The 18968-nt window shown below is 38.4% G+C and overlaps 1 protein-coding gene across 1 annotated transcript; it reads left to right on the top strand.

Annotated features, from left to right (window-relative positions):
* Window positions 1–152: 152 nt before the first annotated feature.
* Window positions 153–13097, top strand: si:dkey-9k7.3 (circularly permutated Ras protein 1). The gene is made up of 19 exons (XM_037757744.1): window positions 153–225; window positions 3128–3179; window positions 4169–4234; window positions 5784–5924; window positions 6007–6090; window positions 6167–6252; window positions 6354–6551; window positions 7559–7603; window positions 7747–7836; window positions 8608–8759; window positions 8849–8930; window positions 9012–9139; window positions 9234–9318; window positions 10462–10568; window positions 10809–10921; window positions 11034–11145; window positions 11405–11545; window positions 12399–12492; window positions 12941–13097. Exons 2-19 carry the CDS (start codon window positions 3128–3130, stop codon window positions 13073–13075), a joined length of 1911 nt encoding a protein of 636 aa, XP_037613672.1. The 5' UTR covers window positions 153–225; the 3' UTR covers window positions 13076–13097.
* The last annotated feature ends 5871 nt before the right edge of the window (window positions 13098–18968 follow it).

Here is an 18968-nt window from a genome sequence, read left to right on the forward strand (position 1 = left end):
CTTCTCTTCCTCTTAACTTTCATTTCTCTCTCTCTCTTTACCAACGACCCAGCGCCAACTTCCTGACACACACACACTCATAAGCACAGCGTTGCTTTTTAGACTTTGAACACGCCCACGCATTCACACACACACACACACACGTCATAAACCTGCTGAGTTGCAAACGCTCTCGCTTTCATCATTTCATTTGAGCGACACCGCTGTTCACAGACACCGGCAGAGGTAATTATGTTCTTGTTGTAATGTGTGTGTTTGTGTTCCCAATGATAAATGATGGAAGTCAATGTCCCAACAAGTCATTAGTGCTTACACTTATGTAACCCTGTCAAACTAGAGACACGTGTGAGTCTCTGTGAAACCTAATCTGACCTACTGTACAAACCACCAATTCCCTAACGTACCATTCATTTTGCATTTTCTATTTTACAAACTAACACTGTTTTAAAATGGTATAAAAAAAGTGTAAACAATCACTCATGTTCCCTTTAAGATAGACAGAACAAAACAGTGTCAAACATTCACCCTTTGACTTACAGTAACCTGCTGTTATACAATGACTGAGCACAACAAATGGATGTCACTAAGTGGTTTATTAGTATTTTTACTATATTATATGAAGATATGCTCTTTTAAGCAACTTTGAATGTGTTAAAGTAAAAGTTTGACATTTTGGGAAATACGCTTAATAACTGTTCTTGTCGAGAGTTAGATAAGAAGATTGACGCAAATCTCATGTCTGTGTGGTAAATATGAAGCAACAGCCAGGACGTGGTTATCTTAGCTTAGCATAAAGACTGGAAACGGGTGGAAACAGCTAGCGCAGCTCTGTACCAAAGGTAGCTAAATCTGTCAGCAACTCTAAAGCTCCGTATAATAACAAAAGTGTCACAAAAAAAACTTATTATGGGGGGGTTGTGTACGACGGCGTTTAAAAAAAAAGGAGACAGAGCCGGGGGTTATTATGACGGCGTATTAGTTAAAAAACAAATAATAATTACAGAGCCAGGGGAGGGGGAGAAAACTCACAAATTTGCGAGATTAAAGTCATAAATTTACAAGAAACGAAACTTGGATATCGTCTGAGATCAAAGTGGCAAATTTACGAGTCGTAAAGTCATAAATTTATGTTAAAAAAAACTCTGAAAACTGAGCGAGACAAAGGTCCTGAAAGATACATATAAACGTTTTCTTTCATGTTCTTTGTGGTCTTTTATGAGCATAAGTAATACTATTATAGAAGTTACAGGAAAGTAGAGACGAACAACTTCTATCTTTGACTACACAAAGGCGTGTTTTTTATTTCACACTAAAAACCAATCGTTGAGATGACGTTACTCTGACCACAATGCGTGACCATGGTTACACCCTGACACCTTTAACTGTGTCACTGTGTCAGTGTGAAAGGAAGCCGACACATAACATAACTGCTTGTGGAATCACAGATTATGGTGAATTATGTCTTTAGAGTTTGCTGAGGAGAGGGACGTCTGGCCTGTAACCCGGCCTCGGATAAACAGCGGAGAATGGATGAATGGAGAGTCCGCTAGTACAATATATAATGTATATATTATAATAATAATAATAATAGATTTTACACTCTGCGGCTCATGTTACTGAAGGGTTTAACGGTGGAGTACTGTAAGTGTGATGAGGTTGATCCAACCTTGCAAAGTGAAGCGATGTGGTTCCTAAACAAAAATACTCCACTAGTTTTCATTACCACGGTTTTGTATGTCCCGAGTTTTATTTTTCCTTTAAATTTACGACATCGCAAATTTGTAAGTTTTTTTTCTCGTAAATTTGCCACTTTAATGTCAGATAATATCCAAGATTTTTCTTGAATATTACTCCTCTTCCCCGGCTCCATCATTTTTTTTTTTTTTACCTACAATGGCTCTAATACGCCTTAATATTTTGAGAAAAAAATAAATATTTGAGATTGGAGTCGTAAATTTACGAGAAAATATTAACAAATTTACGAGAAAAATCTCACAAATTTACGAGAAACATTTCACAAATTTACGAGAAAAATCTCGCAAATTTACGAGAAAAATTTCGCAAATTTACGAGAAAGATTTCACAAATTTACGAGAAAATATTCACAAATTTACAAGAAAAATTTCACAAATTTACGAGAAAAATCTCACAAATTTACGAGAAAAATCTCCCAAATTTACGAGAAAAATCTCACAAATTTACGAGAAAGATTTCACAAATTTACGAGAAAATATTCACAAATTTACAAGAAAAATTTCACAAATTTACGAGAAAAATCTCACAAATTTACGAGAAAAATCTCACAAATTTACGAGAAAAATCTCACAAATTTACGAGAAAAATTTCACAAATTTACGAGAAACATTTCACAAATTTACGAGAAAAATTTCACAAATTTACGAGAAAAATCTCGCAAATTTACGAGAAAAATTGCACAAATTTACAAGAAAAATCGCGCAAATTTACGAGAAAAATTTCACAAATTTACAAGAAAAATCTCGCAAATTTACGAGAAAATATTCACAAATTTATGACAATAAAACTTGAATACTCTCTGTGATTATAAAGTCTTTTTCTTTTCAAGGAACCACATTGCTATATATATATATATATATATATATATTTTGATATGTATATAGATATTTTTTATGCACTCTGGCATCTTAAAGTACCAAAAAAAATCCCATCATGAATCAATTTAATTTCTCTGTGAATTAATAAATGGTCAGTTTGGTGGTCAGCACCCTATCGGGGCCGTAGGTTGAGTATCACTGTACTATAATATACCATGTTATACTATTATAGTATATAATAGACAGTACACATACACACATTCACCATGTTGTTCTCTTTTCCCCTCACTGTTGTTCAAACAGGAAATGTTTGCTCTCATGGTTTTACTCAGCCACCTGTTAACCAAACCTAATCAAGCTGGCGGTTGCCGCGGTGACAATATATCCACTATGCCAGGAAGCTGATCTGCTGTTGTCTTATTGCTGATCTGTCTGATTTCTGCATCCGACATTTACATTTTCTCTCTTTATTGAAGCTCATACGGACACGACTGAAGTCAAGTTCATAGGAGAGTGAGTGTAATAACAGGTTTTTGTGTCTTTATGTGACTCAGATGGAGTTCGCCTGCAGTCATGTTGTGTGTAATTGGAGGCCTGATGGAGCAGGTGAGTGCACTGATTTACACTTTTTATTACCACAACATTTCTGCTGTCTTTGGTCCTAAACTTTGGATTAAAGCTGGGTGATAAGGCCAAAATCTTCTGTCACAATAATATCTTGATAACCATATATATCACGATATAGCATGTTTTCCGGTTATTCAAAAAAAAATAGTCTCTACGAAATAATCACATGCTCCTGTGTGAATTAAATACTTCTATTTTCTCATTTTAAAAACTTGAGTGCAAAATGAACATGACAGTTTTAAGTGAAATTATAGAGAAAATAAATAAATAAATATAGTTCTAGCATATATCACGATAGAAACGATAAAGAAAAACATGACATTTTTATATCATTTTGACGTAGTATATCGTCTTATTGCCCAGCTTTCCTCTAGCTATTATATCATCAAACTCAACTGAGATTTTAAAAAAAAATTGCTCTTTTATTGATTTTTATTTCTGTTTTGTTAATGTTGCTCGTGTGTTTTTACTAGCTACATGTAACAGTAATAAATGTAATTTGTAATCAGTTACAGGAACTTAAAAAAATACAGTTACTAATGAAAATGTTGGTGTTTACTTTTGAATATATAATTCTGTGTTAAAAGCTTTTATAACGTCTATTCTGTTGCTCCGTTCCGATCTTAATTCATGTTATATTGAAGAACTTTTAATAAAAGTAATCACTGTTGAGTGGTGTGAGGTTTACACAACACTTTTCAGCTTTATAACATTTGTTAAAAAAAGTAATAAGTTACATTTCTTTGATGAAATTATTAAAATAGTTGCATTACTTCCTACATTTTTAACAGAGTAACTATAGTAACTAGCCTATATGATAGGTAGTAGTAATGATAGTAGGATTATTTGAGCCTGGATTAACTGATTAACGTACTTTCTCTATTGATCATTGATCAATAACCCCAAAATATTGTGTATTTTACTATTTAGTTTTTTAGCATCTCTCTAAATGAACTTATTTTTCCCAGCATCCACAGGTGTTTCTCTCATCGAGCGCCAGTACGACAACAGAGTGACTGTTGAACAGGAAGACGGTAACTTTCTCTTTCTTTCTCACTCAAAAACACGCAGCGTTCGTAAAGGTCAACGTATCTGAACTGCTGTTTTTCTGCTCATCACAATCTCAAGAGTATTGCAGTGAAACAACAGGAAAGCACGTTCAGCAGTATTGGTGTGTGTGTGTGTGTGTGAGTGTGTGAGTGTGTGTGTGGGCATGCTTGCAAATGGAAGAGACGTGCAGTGCAGGAGATGTACAGATAGCAATTGATGGAGGGGAAAGTCCACACACAGAAAAGGTTCCAGTTGATTAAATCCTCATTTAACCATGAAAAAGTGTGACAGTAATGTAGAAAAATACATTTATTCTGTTTATTTTGTCCCACAGGTAGTGTGGCTGAAAGTGGTGGAAGAAGTAGAAATACCACTCCAGTAAAGTAAACTCAAGTAAAAGCACAGTAAAAATGTACTTAAAGGACTCATTATGCAGAATGTCTCCTTTCAAACTGTTATATATTATTATATATTATTCTAATATTCTGCATTAAAGGGGAAAAACATACTTTTTCAGTACTTGTGCTCATACATTTGGAGCGCCACAAACTGTGAAAAATGTGACAAAATCCAGTCAGTTGTTTTTGGGCTGTCTAGATCAGAAAACATGTGATTCAACGAGTCAATCAGATTTGTCTCCCCTTCCTATGTCACATGCAGGCTCATTAGAATATAACGCCCACAGCCAATCAGAACAGACGGGGCTTTTCTTAAAGAGACAGGCGCTAAAACGGAGCGTTGCAGGCCGGGTCAAAAAAACACTTCCGTACTTACGTTACACCACTTCTGTAGTTATTTTAACCCAAACCACGATCTTTTCCTAAACCTAACTAAGTAGTTTTGTTACCTAAACCAAATAAAGTTGTTTCCTGTGAAGGCAGAAGTTTATTTTGAAAGGACTGCATGCATGTAAGGAGCGGAAATTGACACGTGTTCGTAGGAAAACGCACAAAAAATAAGGAATAACTTTGTCATACGAACCGCTGTATGAGGATACGTTGAGCATACACATGTTTTTTATGTAAAAAGTAACTATAAGTGTAATAATTGTAGTTGGATAGAATTATAAAGTAGCATAGAATGAAAATACTCAAAGTAGTCATGTGTTTTACTCTATAATTACCCAATACTTTACAGTAATTACTGGTAATTTTACCACTACAACTTGTTAAGTCTGATATAATTACCGACCAAACCTCTTTAATCTGCTTCAGTTTTACCCTGTAATTACTTTTACAGTAATTCCTGGTAATTCTACTACTACAACTTGTCATTATAGTGATTTTACTGATTTAACTTAACTATTATTTCCTGGCAATTTGTTCACATTACTAGGTCATTAACGGCCTGTAAATTAAAGGGTTACTAAAATGTTCTGCAGGTCGATAATCAACATTTTAAGATTTCTGTCCAGGACCAGGCTTGTCCTCAGATTAGATGATATAACAACTAATCATGGATCAGTTTGAGCATGCCGTGCAGCATTTTATTGATGTTAAAACACGTCACAATCTTTTCCTTTTCTTTCTCCAGATGCAGTTCCTCCTCCGCTGCCTCCTCGTCGGCTCAGAAAGCCTCGGCCCACGTCTCTGCCTCTCCCTCCTCTCCCTCCTCTCCCCTCCGCTCGGCCTCCTCTCCCTCCTCACTCCCTCCCTCCCCCCGTCCCGCCAAGACGTGAGCTCCGTTTTGCTAAATCACGATTCAAAGTTACATTCACTGTTTGCCTTTTTCACATTCCTTTGTCGTGTTTCATCAGTCGACAAGGAAGGAGAAATCAGGCTGAGAACCAACGTCAACGTCGTCTCGCTCAGTGTTGGAAAGCTGGTGGACATCAGACAAGGTCAGAGGTCACCAAAATACACACATACACACCTGCTCCATTGTTTGTTTTTTAATTAATCTCCTTCTCTAACCAGCCTCAGGCATGGAGAGCTTTCAGAGCCCAGTGATTTGTGGGAAATGTAGTGCTGCCTTGTCATGTCTGAGTTCTATACAGAGCAACGTGAGTGGAACTGTCATAACTTTTCTTTCTTTCTCTTGAGATTTGGTTTAAGCAAACGAACAGTGAAATAAAATAATAATAAATCTCCTCCTGTTGTTCAGGTGTGGGTGTGTGAGTTCTGCGGATGTGAAAACGCTGTGAACGACAGCGTGACGAGAGTGTGTGTCGGTCAGCGGGCAGGTGTGCGCAGCGACGACCTTTACCTGCCGAACCACAGCGACGACGACTACCAGAACCTGGAGGACACTCTGGTGGTGTTCTGTGTGGACATCTCTGGCAGCATGATTGTCACTACAGAGGTGTGTGTGTGTGTGTGTGTGTGTGTGTGTGTGTGTAAAAACAGCGCTGTAAGACATATTCAGATCATTTACTTAAGAAAAAGTATCAATGCATTAACGTAAAAATGCACCATTGCAAGTAAAATTCCTGCAATTATTATCCCACTTAAGCAAAGCACAGCAAAAGTTCTGCAGAAAAGATCACCATATCATTATATATATATATATATGACATTATTAGATTGTTAATACTGATGCATCAATGCATAAGTAGTATTTCTCTGATAGACTGTATATAAGAAGTGGACGTAGTCACCGTGACGTCACCCATTGGTTTGTGAACTGACGTTTTGAAGCCTTGACTTCGTCATTTTGGACGTCGCCATCTCGTTTTTTTGCGTTCGCTATCTTGGTTTTTGGCCGTCACCGTCTTGTGTTTTGGATGTCACCATGTCACCTTTGGAAGTCGTCATCTTGGATTTTGGCCTTCGCCATCTTGTTTTTTTGATGTCAGCATCTTGTTTTTTGGCCGTTGCCACCTTGGTTTTTGGATTTGGCCATCTTGGCCTTTGGAAGTCGTCATCATGGTTTTTGGCTTTCACCATCTTGTTTTTTCGATGTCAGCATCTTGTTTTTTGGACGTTGCCATTTTATTTTTTGGCCATCGACATCTTGTTTTTTGAGCGTCTCCATGTTGGTTTTTATCCGTCACCATCTTGAGTTTGGCCATCAGCATCTTGTTTTTTGGCTGTTGCCAGCTTGTTTTTTTGCAACCAGAAGTGGGTCACGAGAGGGTGGAGCTAAGTACAACCGAACGCTGAAAAATACATTTTTAGGTGACCAAAAAGATTACAATTAACTGTCATGAACAGAAAACACAATGTGAAAGTGCCAACAATCACCAACAATCCAACCACACTTTGGTTGGAGACTAAATTAATCTTAAATCACCAGAGTGTATATGTGAAATCCCCCCCGTGAATCTTTACACGTGAAGAGAGATAACAGTCATATCATCTTCCGAACAGGTTCCATCCAGCAGTGGATCTCCAACATACATATCCAGACTAGAGGTGAGATGTTGATTTGTTGTTTGTTCGGTTCACTACTGAATCGCTGAGGGGCTGAATACACTCTTTACCCGTTGTAATATATATGTGGTGGTGTAAAAAAATGATTTTGTTAAAAGACTATTGCTGTTGTTTTTTCCTGACAGGGAATCCAGGATGCCCTCCAGAGGGCGCTATTATCCCTGCTGCAGCAGTCGCCCCGCAGGAGAGTGGCACTGGTCACATTCAACGATGAGGTAGTTAATACAAGTTATTCATTTATAATCTACAAATAGAACAAGGAAATACATAATTGTAATAACCCTTCAAGGCTTTTTTAATTTTTTGATTTTATAGCTTCTTTAAATATATATTTGATTAATTTATTGCTTTTCATACGTATAATTTTACTTCATTATGTTTTATTCAAGATTCAACACACCTAATTGTTACTTCTCGATTATTATATTAAGAATAAGAGAGTAAAATTCTTTGGTTTTGGCTGCTCGACATTGCAGCATAATAGCAATAACCTAACAATAAAAAAAACTAACAATAAAAAGTCATTAAAAATGGTGATAATTCAATAAAAATACAATATAATAATAAAATAATATTAGAAATAATGAGCATATGGTATATAATAAATTATGTGCATATAGTGCGCACATTATTTATCATATACCATGGGCTCATTATTTATAATATTGTTTTATTAATATATTATATAATAATAATACAATTATAATAATAATATAATTAATTAATAATATTGGAAATAATAATAATAATAAAAATAGAAATAATAATATTGGAAATAATAATAATACAAATTGAAATAATAATGATACAATATGATATTAGAAATAATGAACATATGGTATATAGTATAATTACGATACCGTAACAAAAGCAAGATTATCGCGCTCTGTGGAAGGAATTGTTTTTCTTCTTTTTTTAGTGCAATCAAGCTTTTAATGTCTAATATAAATACTGCCATACTTAAATACCCATTGTTTTTTTTACAGGTAGTAATATATGGTGATGGTACTAGTACTCCTCTCACTCTCAGGGACTGGGCGTTGGTCGACTACGACCACATATGGCAAGAGAGCGTGGCTTATGGCATCCCACACTGTATAGCTGAGACGTACCAGCAGCTAGTACAGCGGGTCAAAGAGTAAGTGGCAGGTTAAATTCTCTTTATACCTTATAATACCATCACTGTGGTACAGAACTTTGTTTTTAATATAATATATGTGTGTCCAGTCTCAGGGAACATGGCGCTACGTGTCTCGGTCCTGCAGCGTTAGCCTCGGTTGCCATGGCGTCGAGGTACCCCGGGTCAAAGGTGAGTGAGTCTATCACTGTGGGGCAAAAATGACAAGGAGACTTGTGGGTAATGGAGTTCCTGATCTTCTGTGTTCTGCAGGTGATTTTGTGTACTGACGGCAGAGCCAACATCGGACTGGGTGAGATGGAGGAAACTCCCTCTCTGCCCTCCTCTCTCCTCACTCCATATTTCTACAGACAGCTGGCTCTCCAGGCTGTGGACAGTGGGTGAGGATAGTAAAACATGTTGCATGTTAATCTCATTAAATGAAATGTTAAAATAATAGTAGATTAAAATACTCTCTTTCTTTTCTTCTCCCAGAGTGATAATATCAGTAATGACATTTGAAGGGACAGATTGTCGCTTGGCTGACGTCGGGAGACTCGCAGACACTACTGGAGGAAGGGTGAGTCACACATTCACATAACTGTGAGCGTTCAGGAACATATTTAATGTGAATGAATGTCCTGGATGTGGAGAGAGTACAGAAACATTCTTCTCAAGAAGGTGGAACCAGGACTTGACGTGAAAATGCACAAGTAAAAGTACAAGCTGTACTTAAACATGGTTGTTTAATGATTCAGGAGCTGGCAGTAGTGAACAGTTTGTTCACATTACCAGTCGCTGCAGCTTCTAGAAAGAATACCTATTTCCTATGAACAGGGAGATGTTAGCTGAATACCTCTGTAAAATAACTTATTCGTGGTTTTGCATGTTTTAATAACAACAATGTATAAGTGTCAGAAAGATGTGATGTATCTTGTTTCCAAGATATTCAACCATCCAACAAGCACTTCTGATGGCGTACAGCCTTACAGATTCACTAGTGAGACATCAGAGAATAAGCGGCGACGGAGGCCAACTGTTGCGTCGCCTCACGTCACCTGTGTGTTGGCCAAAAAGTTGCACTTGAACACACCGCAAAGACGACCGCCAACGACCGACTACCACGAATGTTCTGCGCCTGCGTGAGAGGAAATAACTCCACACCAGCAGGTCGTGGTAGTCTGTATTCGTCTAAGGGAAAACGGAAGACCAAGGACTGTGGATATACAAGCCGTTGTTATGATACGATCATTTTCACACCACACTCGCTCACCACTTAGATTCATTCCAGATGGCCACGTCGTTGTGAAAGTACTAAATGCTGAATTAACCGAAAAGCCACCAACACAGGCCAACTAGTGCCAACGTGGCGCAAAAACTAAGACAACAGATGCTCACCGACATCCCGAAATTGGCTGACGGATGACCATTAGTCTGGTGTGTCAGGGCCTTTATTCTTGTTTACGATTTATTTCCATCCAGACAGCTACTGGTTTTAGTTCAGTAAGTTCTGAATATTAACTTGCAGCGACTTGAAACTTGTTTGAGATTACTAATCTAACATAGCGAACAATGTCTCACCTGTTTCAATGTTTCATGATCTTCTCCTAATAGTGCATTTGTGAGTAGGATTAGATTATATAAGTATGTAAATGTTATGAATAAATAAACTTGATTTATACAACTTGCTAATTTTTTTAAACCTGTTCCCTCTCCTGCACAGGTGAACATCGTGAGCATCGGCACCGTTGCCACAGAGATCCAGTCAGCCTCCATGGACAACATCCTAGCAACGGGAGTCACGGCAACGCTGCATGGTCCTGATGGAGTGTGAGTGGTGACTGACACCAAAAATACAGTAACAGCAACATGGACACCAAAATAATCCCTGGTCCAGTGCTCCATACTAACACTTTAGCAGTCACCAATAATGTATATAACATGGTGTATATTCAATATAAATATGCCCAAATCCATGCATTCATCTCTTTCCTATTCATTTGCAAGTATGTCGAGAAACGTAGCTCTTTAATGGTGATTTTTAATTATTTTCTCTCTCTTTCTCTGTAGGTATTTTCCCTATGACGACAAAAACAATCACAACCTGGTGAGAGAGATTGGGAATGTGACCAAGGGACTGGAGATCACCATCCAGTTTGCTGTAAAACCAGAGTTCATGGAAGGTAAGACATGCAAAATCAAGAAGGTTTACACCGCTATGTGGGGACCGTGTCCTGGCAGCCCACCGACACTGTGGGGACTCACATCCAGTAAATGTCAATGTGTGTGTGACAGTTTTCCTTCAGAGGGACACACTTCCTTTCCAACTCCAGCTGAGCTTCAAGACCAGAGACCAAGACAGAGTCACTCGCGTTATTACTGAACAGCGACCGGTTACTACCTGCAGGTAAACACCGTAGGGTTGAATACTGAACTTGCAACTTTTGTAGTATTTGTAGAAAACAAAACTGTCATAGTTGACGCCAACGTCTATGATTATTAGTTGTGTTACCATATTCTTTGATCATATATTGAAGTCTGAAAAGGTTTTTGTCCCAAAAGAAATGTTTATACTCAAAGTAATGCTTTGTAATTTATTGAAAAAGGTATAATTTTTAATATCACTGTTGAAACTCTTTCTCTTCCCTCACGTCCTCTCTCTGAAGTCGGGTTTGGGCTGGCAGCCTCAACATGGCGGTGCTTGGCGTTCACTGTGCTCAACTCTGTGCCAGTTTAGCCATGGAGGGTCGAGTGCAGGAAGCACAGAAGCAACTAAAAGCACAGCAAGACCTGCACGATCAAATCAGGTATGATGATGACAATATAGTAAAAACAAACAAACAAAGGTTGAATGGCAGGATGTCAACGCATTGACAATATGTTGCTATGGCGATGCATTTAATTGAACTTAAAGAAAAGGACCTTTATTTCCATTTGAGATCGTATTCATATGATATATCTAATAACAAACAATACAAGACAGAAATATTACATTTTTATATTAACACGTTTGCTGTACACTCATGACTTGTGTGTGTGTGTAGATGGTTGGTTTACATGACATTGTGGGGACCTGTCAGCCCACCCACATTATGGGGACTCTAACCCAGTGTCCCTGTTTCGATGTGTACATGTGCACCAACCTTCACACAGTGTGGGCTATCATCTCCAATGTCCACCTCACCATTAACTGACTATTTTGGACTGAGTTAAGGCTAGGTATGCAGGTATGATGGTTAAGGTTACGCTATGTTCACACTACGAGCGATAAAGCAACAAAACAGCCAAGCGTAGCCAGCGATTTTGTCGCAGAGTCACCGTTGAAGTGTTGCTCAAGTGCTTGTTGATGTTATGTCGTTTAAATAGCACTGGGGACTATCTAACGGCAAGAATACGTTTTTATTCCATTTTTTAGATGTAACGGAACAGTGGGGAAATAGAAGGGGACCCGAAATGGTGAAAAAAAAACATGATTGGTTGATGCTTCACCGTGTCATTGGAGCGCTAAAACTTTGATTTTTAACGCATCGCGCCCGTCAGACAGCAACAAGTGTTAGGTGTCAGTTTGTAGCTTCGTTCCACGGGCTTCCTTTAGCCTGTTGCGTCGTTGCTCGTAGTGTGAACATAGCGGTAGTATCACGTCTTCTTTCTGCCCCATAGTAAGCAGAGGCCAATGCAAAAGGAAGATAGTATCTATGGCAACTGGATGGACACCATGACATCAATCTGTGAAGACATCACCACGGAAACCCAGGTATAATCGTACACTTAATTTACCAATGAAGCCAATTAATTAATATTTAATAGTAATAGTGAAATGATTTCATCAGTAAAAGAAACTAAACATTAATTTTATGTCAGTTTTATCAGATTTATTTATTATTGCCTCTGCGGTTATGTTGCAGTCCTGTTTGTCTGTTATTGAGCAGGATATCTAAAAATATATCTCTTTTACAAGTGCTCCTAAAATGGCATCCAATCTTCACCAAATATGGCACATGACAAAATGATTAAAGTTATAGTTTGACATTTTGGGAAATACACTTCCTTGCCAAGAGTTAGATGAGAAGATTGGTAATGCTGTTACCTACCAGAACCTCTAAAACTCACTAATTAACACATTATATCTTGTGTTTAATTCATACGAAAACAATGCCAACTACCCCCATACTTACTGATTTCTTATGTATTTCCCCCTGCAGCCTCTCTCCGATGAAGCAGCGAAGGTAATGTACCAGATGAAGAGAGCCAGCAGCGTCAACAACAACCGCAGCAACGCAAGTGAGACCCAGAAGAAGACTAGGAGGAAGAAAAAGACTCTTGTGGAAGGAATGTAAATAAATAAGTCATCCACAAATATGGAGACTTGATGTCATATTTAGCCATGTTGGCTCACAACTGAAGAAGATTGTTCATCAGGGATATAACTATGACTTAAAGGTTGATTGTAAACTCAACTTTTACTCAGGGATCAGGACTGAAAGCAGCAAGATCAGGCACCCCAGTCGCAAGAAAAGGCGTATGAATGACACGATAAATTGCAAGGCCTTTCATGTGCAATAAGAACGTCGTTCTTGCTTTTGGCGTGTGCTGACTGCAATGTAAACACGTCCACGTAAATATGCTAAGCTCAGAGCTAGTGACGTAGAATATATGGTCGGAAAGACTGCTGGGAGGGGAGGTGGATGGGTCCAACAAATACAGGAAGCCGGTATTTTGATTTGTAAGTTACGTTAGTGACGTTAGTGATGTGTTTTCTGTACTTAATTTACAATGTTTCTGTGCATTTTTTACTTGGTTTACATACTTACTTTAAGCCCAACCATGATGTGATTTTGTTGCCAAAACATAACAGCGTATGTTACCGTAGTTTTGTTGCGTGGTGTACAAACGAAACAAGAAAAACCTAAAATGTGTTCTTGTGACACGCGTAATGTCCTTGTAATCGTGTGCTATAGAGTGCTACAGGAATGAGTCCTAAAACCTGGAAATGAGTTAGCATTTTAGCACTTCCGGTTCGCTCGTCTGGAAGTCAATGGGTTTTTAGTTAGATGCCTGAAATAAGGTCTGTTGTTAACACAAGCTGAAGAGATTTTAACATTTTCTTCTACAATATAAAATACATCAATAAATATCCCACTAGTGAATTTTGAAGCCATTATGTTTCTTTAAAAATGCGGTTGCTAATAAGTGGTTAATGAGTTTGTTTATTACCTAACGTTAGCTTTTTACTTCTCACACTTCAAAAATTATAAAAGTGGTGTTCATTTGTGGAGATTATCTCACTGAACAAAACATGTAAGTATCATAAACGTTTGTTTGCCACAGGGCTTATTTTATGCAATAATCGCAAACCCAATGCAAAAATCCAATTGGCTTTTTGTCGAGGGAACCAAGTGTGATGCTAACTTCCTGGTTGGCCTACAAACATACGTCATCCCTGGGGCACTCTATTTAAACGCCTTCCCATAAGATCAGGTCAGATCAGGACAGTGACAAACTTCCCAGAACGACGGGGAACATAAACAAATAATACATCAGGACTGTGCCAGATAGAAAATTAAATATCACCCATGAGAAAGTTAGCCAAGATATATTGTATTTATTTGTATTCCTGTTTTATAGGAAATATAATGAAAGGGAACATATCAACTTGTTTCATGTCAAATAAGATACTTCTTTTGAAGTAATTCACTGCCTCAACTCAATCAATAAAAACGTCATATACTGTATTTATAAGATTCATTTGTACAATTGTACTGACATCCTCTTTGACCTAACTTCACTGGCTCTTTAAAATGTTTATGCATATTCAGTAAAAATGTGTTATCCTTAAATAACCCTTTAAGGATATTTGTTTGTTAGACAAACAAACACACTCATACTATCAGGGCTAGTTGCCTAGTGGGTGTGTCTCTGAATGCATCATTATCTAAAGTTTAGATGATGTGATATTGTGGGTTTCTTGGAATGTTTTTGATGGCGTCATTGTGAGAGCTGACGTGGACACGCTTGCATAGGATGATTTACTGCATGTACGAGCATAGGCGTTTGGTTGGGTGTGTTTCTGGTGGAGTCTTACCTGGCACAGTGACGTAGAAGGATTTATTTTTTTGTTGTGCGTATGTACAAGCTGTCGCTGAAGGCTGTGTTAGTAGTTCAAAGCATTCGGTCATATGTCTTGTCATGTTGCTGTGCCTTCTTCTTTTGAAAGATGCAAAGAATTCCCACTTAACACACAGAGGTAAATACTGTACCTATGGTGTGTTCAGGCGGTCAAGTTGCACATTTTAGTTTAGCACCAGGAAGTTGTTGTTGAGGAGGGACATACTGTTCTTCAAGCTTGGAGGTGGAGCTCAGCTCATTGTTTACCTGTCCAGCCCACAAATTTACGGCTTTGGGTGCTCTCATGGCATCATTTTCGCCCGAAGCAGGCAGCTGTTTCCCGAGAAAGACTGTAAAAAACCCAACTGTGCAGTTCCTGCTCAGCTCCAAACAGCCTAGAGACTGTTAGCAATTAGCTGGTGAACAAAGTGGAGCGCTTTGCAGCTAAAGAGACAGATATTTCCCTCAGTGAGATATTCCCAGACTTACATTCATCAGGTAATCACACTCCAAATGAATGACTATGATGCTCCGTAACTGCTGGTTGTGTAAATAAGCAATTGCTTGCATTGCAATTTGGGGGATTCAAGATTCAAGATTCAAGATTCAAGATGTTTATTGTCACGCCGGTTATACAAGTACAATCGTGTGAAATACTTTTGCTGGGAAGCTCCATTAAAAATAATAAGTTATATTACAATAATAAAAGGGAATACTTTGTACAAGGCATATTAATTGTTTGCTGTCTTGCAGAGTTAGTCCAGGATGTGATTAGCCGAGCTTGAGTCAAAAACACACAAAGGGGAATAAAAAAAGCCTTCCAACCACTAAAAACTCTTCTCTTATTCACATGTAGTATCTTACTAGCTAACAAGCGAGTCACCAAAACAACAAAGAGCCACATTGAAACACTAGCAACTTCTGAGTCGACAACAGTAAAGTATAGGGCATAGACTGTATATAAGAAGTGGACGTAGTCACCCATTGGTTTGTGGAATACTGTTTTGAAGCCTTGAGTTCGCCATCTTGGTTTCAGGCTGCCGCCATCTTGGTTTCAGGCTGCCACCGTCTTTGTTTTTGGCCATCGCCATCTCGTTTTTTTTGCAACCAGAAGTGACACGAGAGGCTGGAGCTAAGTACAGCCGAACGCTGAATAAGATAGTTGTAGGCGACCAAATTGTAACTTTCAGGAACTGAAAACACACTGTGAAAGGGTTAAAGTTGTAAAACGAAAAAGACAACAGACAACTCCCAGACTATCGCCATCTTGTTTTTTGGCAGTCACCATGGTCGAAGGCCATCGTAGTTCTCCAACGCACTAATGTGAGCCGCAGAGTGCAAAACCGTGGTACCGCCAGCCGTCGTCTTACACGTCTTGACTTACCACAGTCTTGGAAAGGGAGGAGTGAGAGGAATTGGTACTCATTTGGTTGCAATCTGCAACCACACCACTAGATGTCACCAAATCCTACACACTGTGCCTTTTAAAAGTTTTGTTCACAACTTCTGCTGCCCCCAACTGGCAGAGAAAAAACTAATATTTGTTGCAGTTATTGCAAGTAAAACTGTACATTACACCTCTATTTAGGAATTCACAGAACTTCATGTACCTTCCCTTGTGCCATTCAATAACACCATGATGTCATAACGAAGACTAGAGGAAAACAGACTTGGCATGTGTCAAATCAAACGTCTGTTATCACCCGGCTGCTGTGGTGCAATAGCTCTCGACGAAAAACACGGTGCGGAATGTACAAGAGGAAAAGCACTGATGGTGCTGCTGATCAGTAGATAGTTACAGTGAAGGAAATTTACCTGAAGTTACATCCTATTTACGTGTTTTTCAGAATAGGAATACTCAAAAATACTTTTTTGTTCCCCAGGGGGAAATTGGGTTACATTACTGTTGTTCCATTTTAGAATAAATATATATATTAACATAGAGAAGTTATAAGAAATAAGAAATGTATGTCTGTAAAAAGTAGTATGTAGAAATGTAATAGTATGTCAAAATGTGTGCATTATACTACAGTATATAACAATAAATATGTAAAAATAGAAATATTTAAAACAATATGAATACTACGATATACAACAATAGTGTAAATACTTCCATTACATTTCATTTCCACGACATTTCACAGGGAAATATTGCAGTATTTACTAAAATAGATGTAATACGTTCTAGGTATTTTGCAGGTTAAGATTTTACATACAAAATTTCATTAAAATGCTGCATACACATTAATTAGCATTATTACACAGCTTTGTTGAATACTCGATTCTGATTGGTCAATCACAGCGTTCTACAGTGTGTTATTTCTTTATAACAGACCGTTGCTATGTATAACAGACCGTTGCTATGGGTGTAGTTCTAATATCGGACTCTGGCGGACCGTTTTTGTGTCAAATTATTGATTTCTTAAGTAAGTAGCCGTGTAATAAGAGGGATAATGTACAGCTAGCGGGGCATTGTTGTGAAATAAACCACCTTTGCGTCGGGGCTGCATCGCCCTGTCGGGGTTTATTTCACAATAATGGACCGGCTCGCTGTACATTATCCCTTACATAACAACCCAGCAATATGCTCCTATAATATACTGCTGTATACTTTTTAAATATTATATAGTGTTGTCAGAAATATCATAATTACAGGTCGATCACACATCAAGAAAGACAGTTTGATTTAGACTCAAACTGAACAGTTAAAGAAGATGTTTTTGTAACAAAGCCCAGCATCCTGTTTGGGTACACGTCGTCTGAGAGTCGGCTTATCTCTCTCTGGAGATAGCACATCATTTGCTGAAAGGAATGTGAGATGCCTGACTGGTCAAAACAGCCTACAAAGGGAGAAAGCGAACAAACAAAGGCACACAAAAACACACACACTAGACACGTAGTTGAAAGGGAGCCAAATCACAATTAGAAACCACAACTACCACAGCTATGCAGATTACCACGATACAAGGAGCTAATTTCATTCTTCATACCATCACCGAGCCTCGGTCATGTAATGCACACAATGTTCGGATCGAGGTTATCGTCATTAAGACTTACCGGCAGAAAGTAATTACAGGGTGGAGCAGAGAAAAGGACATTGTTCTTTAATTACAAACATATTTAATTGAAACCCATATGTAACATCTCTATAACTACGTATTTAAAACAATAGGTTTGTTTGCTGTCTTGGAGAGTTAATCCGGGATGTGATTAACCGTCACAGACACACAAAGAGGAGTAAAAGAAGAAACCACTCCAACCACTAAAAACCAACATCAAAACGTCCACCGGGAAGCGTGAAACACTAACAACTTCACAATAAGGATGAGTCAACAACAATTTAGTTGTGGGTAATAGACTTTATATATGGACGTAGTCATCGTGATGTCACCAATTGGTTTGTGGGCTGCCGTTTTAAAACCTCAAGTTTGGCATTTTGGCCGTCGTCATCTTGGTTTTTAGCCGTTGCCATCTTGGTTTTTGGTGGTCACCATCTTGGCTGACACTATCTTGGTTTTTGGCCGTTGGCATCTTGTTTTTGGACGTCAGTGTCTTGTTTTTTGGCTGTCGCCATCTAGGTTTTTGGCTGTTACCATCTTGGTTTGTTGGTCGTCACCGTCTTGTTTTTGGTCCGTCGCCAACTTGCCTTTTGGCTGACACTATCCTGGTTTTTGGCCGTTACCATCTTGTTTTTTGTCCGTCGCCATCTTGGTTTATGGTAGTCACCATCTTGCCTTTTGGCCAACACTATCTTGGTTTGTTGGTCGTCACCATCTTGTTTTTTGCCCATCACCATCTTGCCTTTTGGCCGACACTATTTTTGTTTTTTGTCTGTCGCCATCTTGGTTTATGGTGGTCACTATCTTGGTTTTTGGCCGTTACCATCTTGGTTCTTTGCAACCAGAAGTGACACAAGAGGGTGGAGCTAAGTAAAACCGAACGCTGAATAAGACAATTTTAGGCGACCGAAATGTTCCAATTAATTTTCACGAACTGAAAAAGTTGAAAGACGAAAACGGGGACAACACCCAGACCGGACAACGCCGTGGTAGTGACCTATCAATCACAAGGTAGCCACACCCTAAAGCACACCCTGCTAATTGGAACCATAATTTACTAAATGAA

This window comes from Sebastes umbrosus, chromosome 22 (genome assembly GCF_015220745.1).
Source record: "Sebastes umbrosus isolate fSebUmb1 chromosome 22, fSebUmb1.pri, whole genome shotgun sequence".
Taxonomy (NCBI): domain Eukaryota; kingdom Metazoa; phylum Chordata; class Actinopteri; order Perciformes; family Sebastidae; genus Sebastes; species Sebastes umbrosus.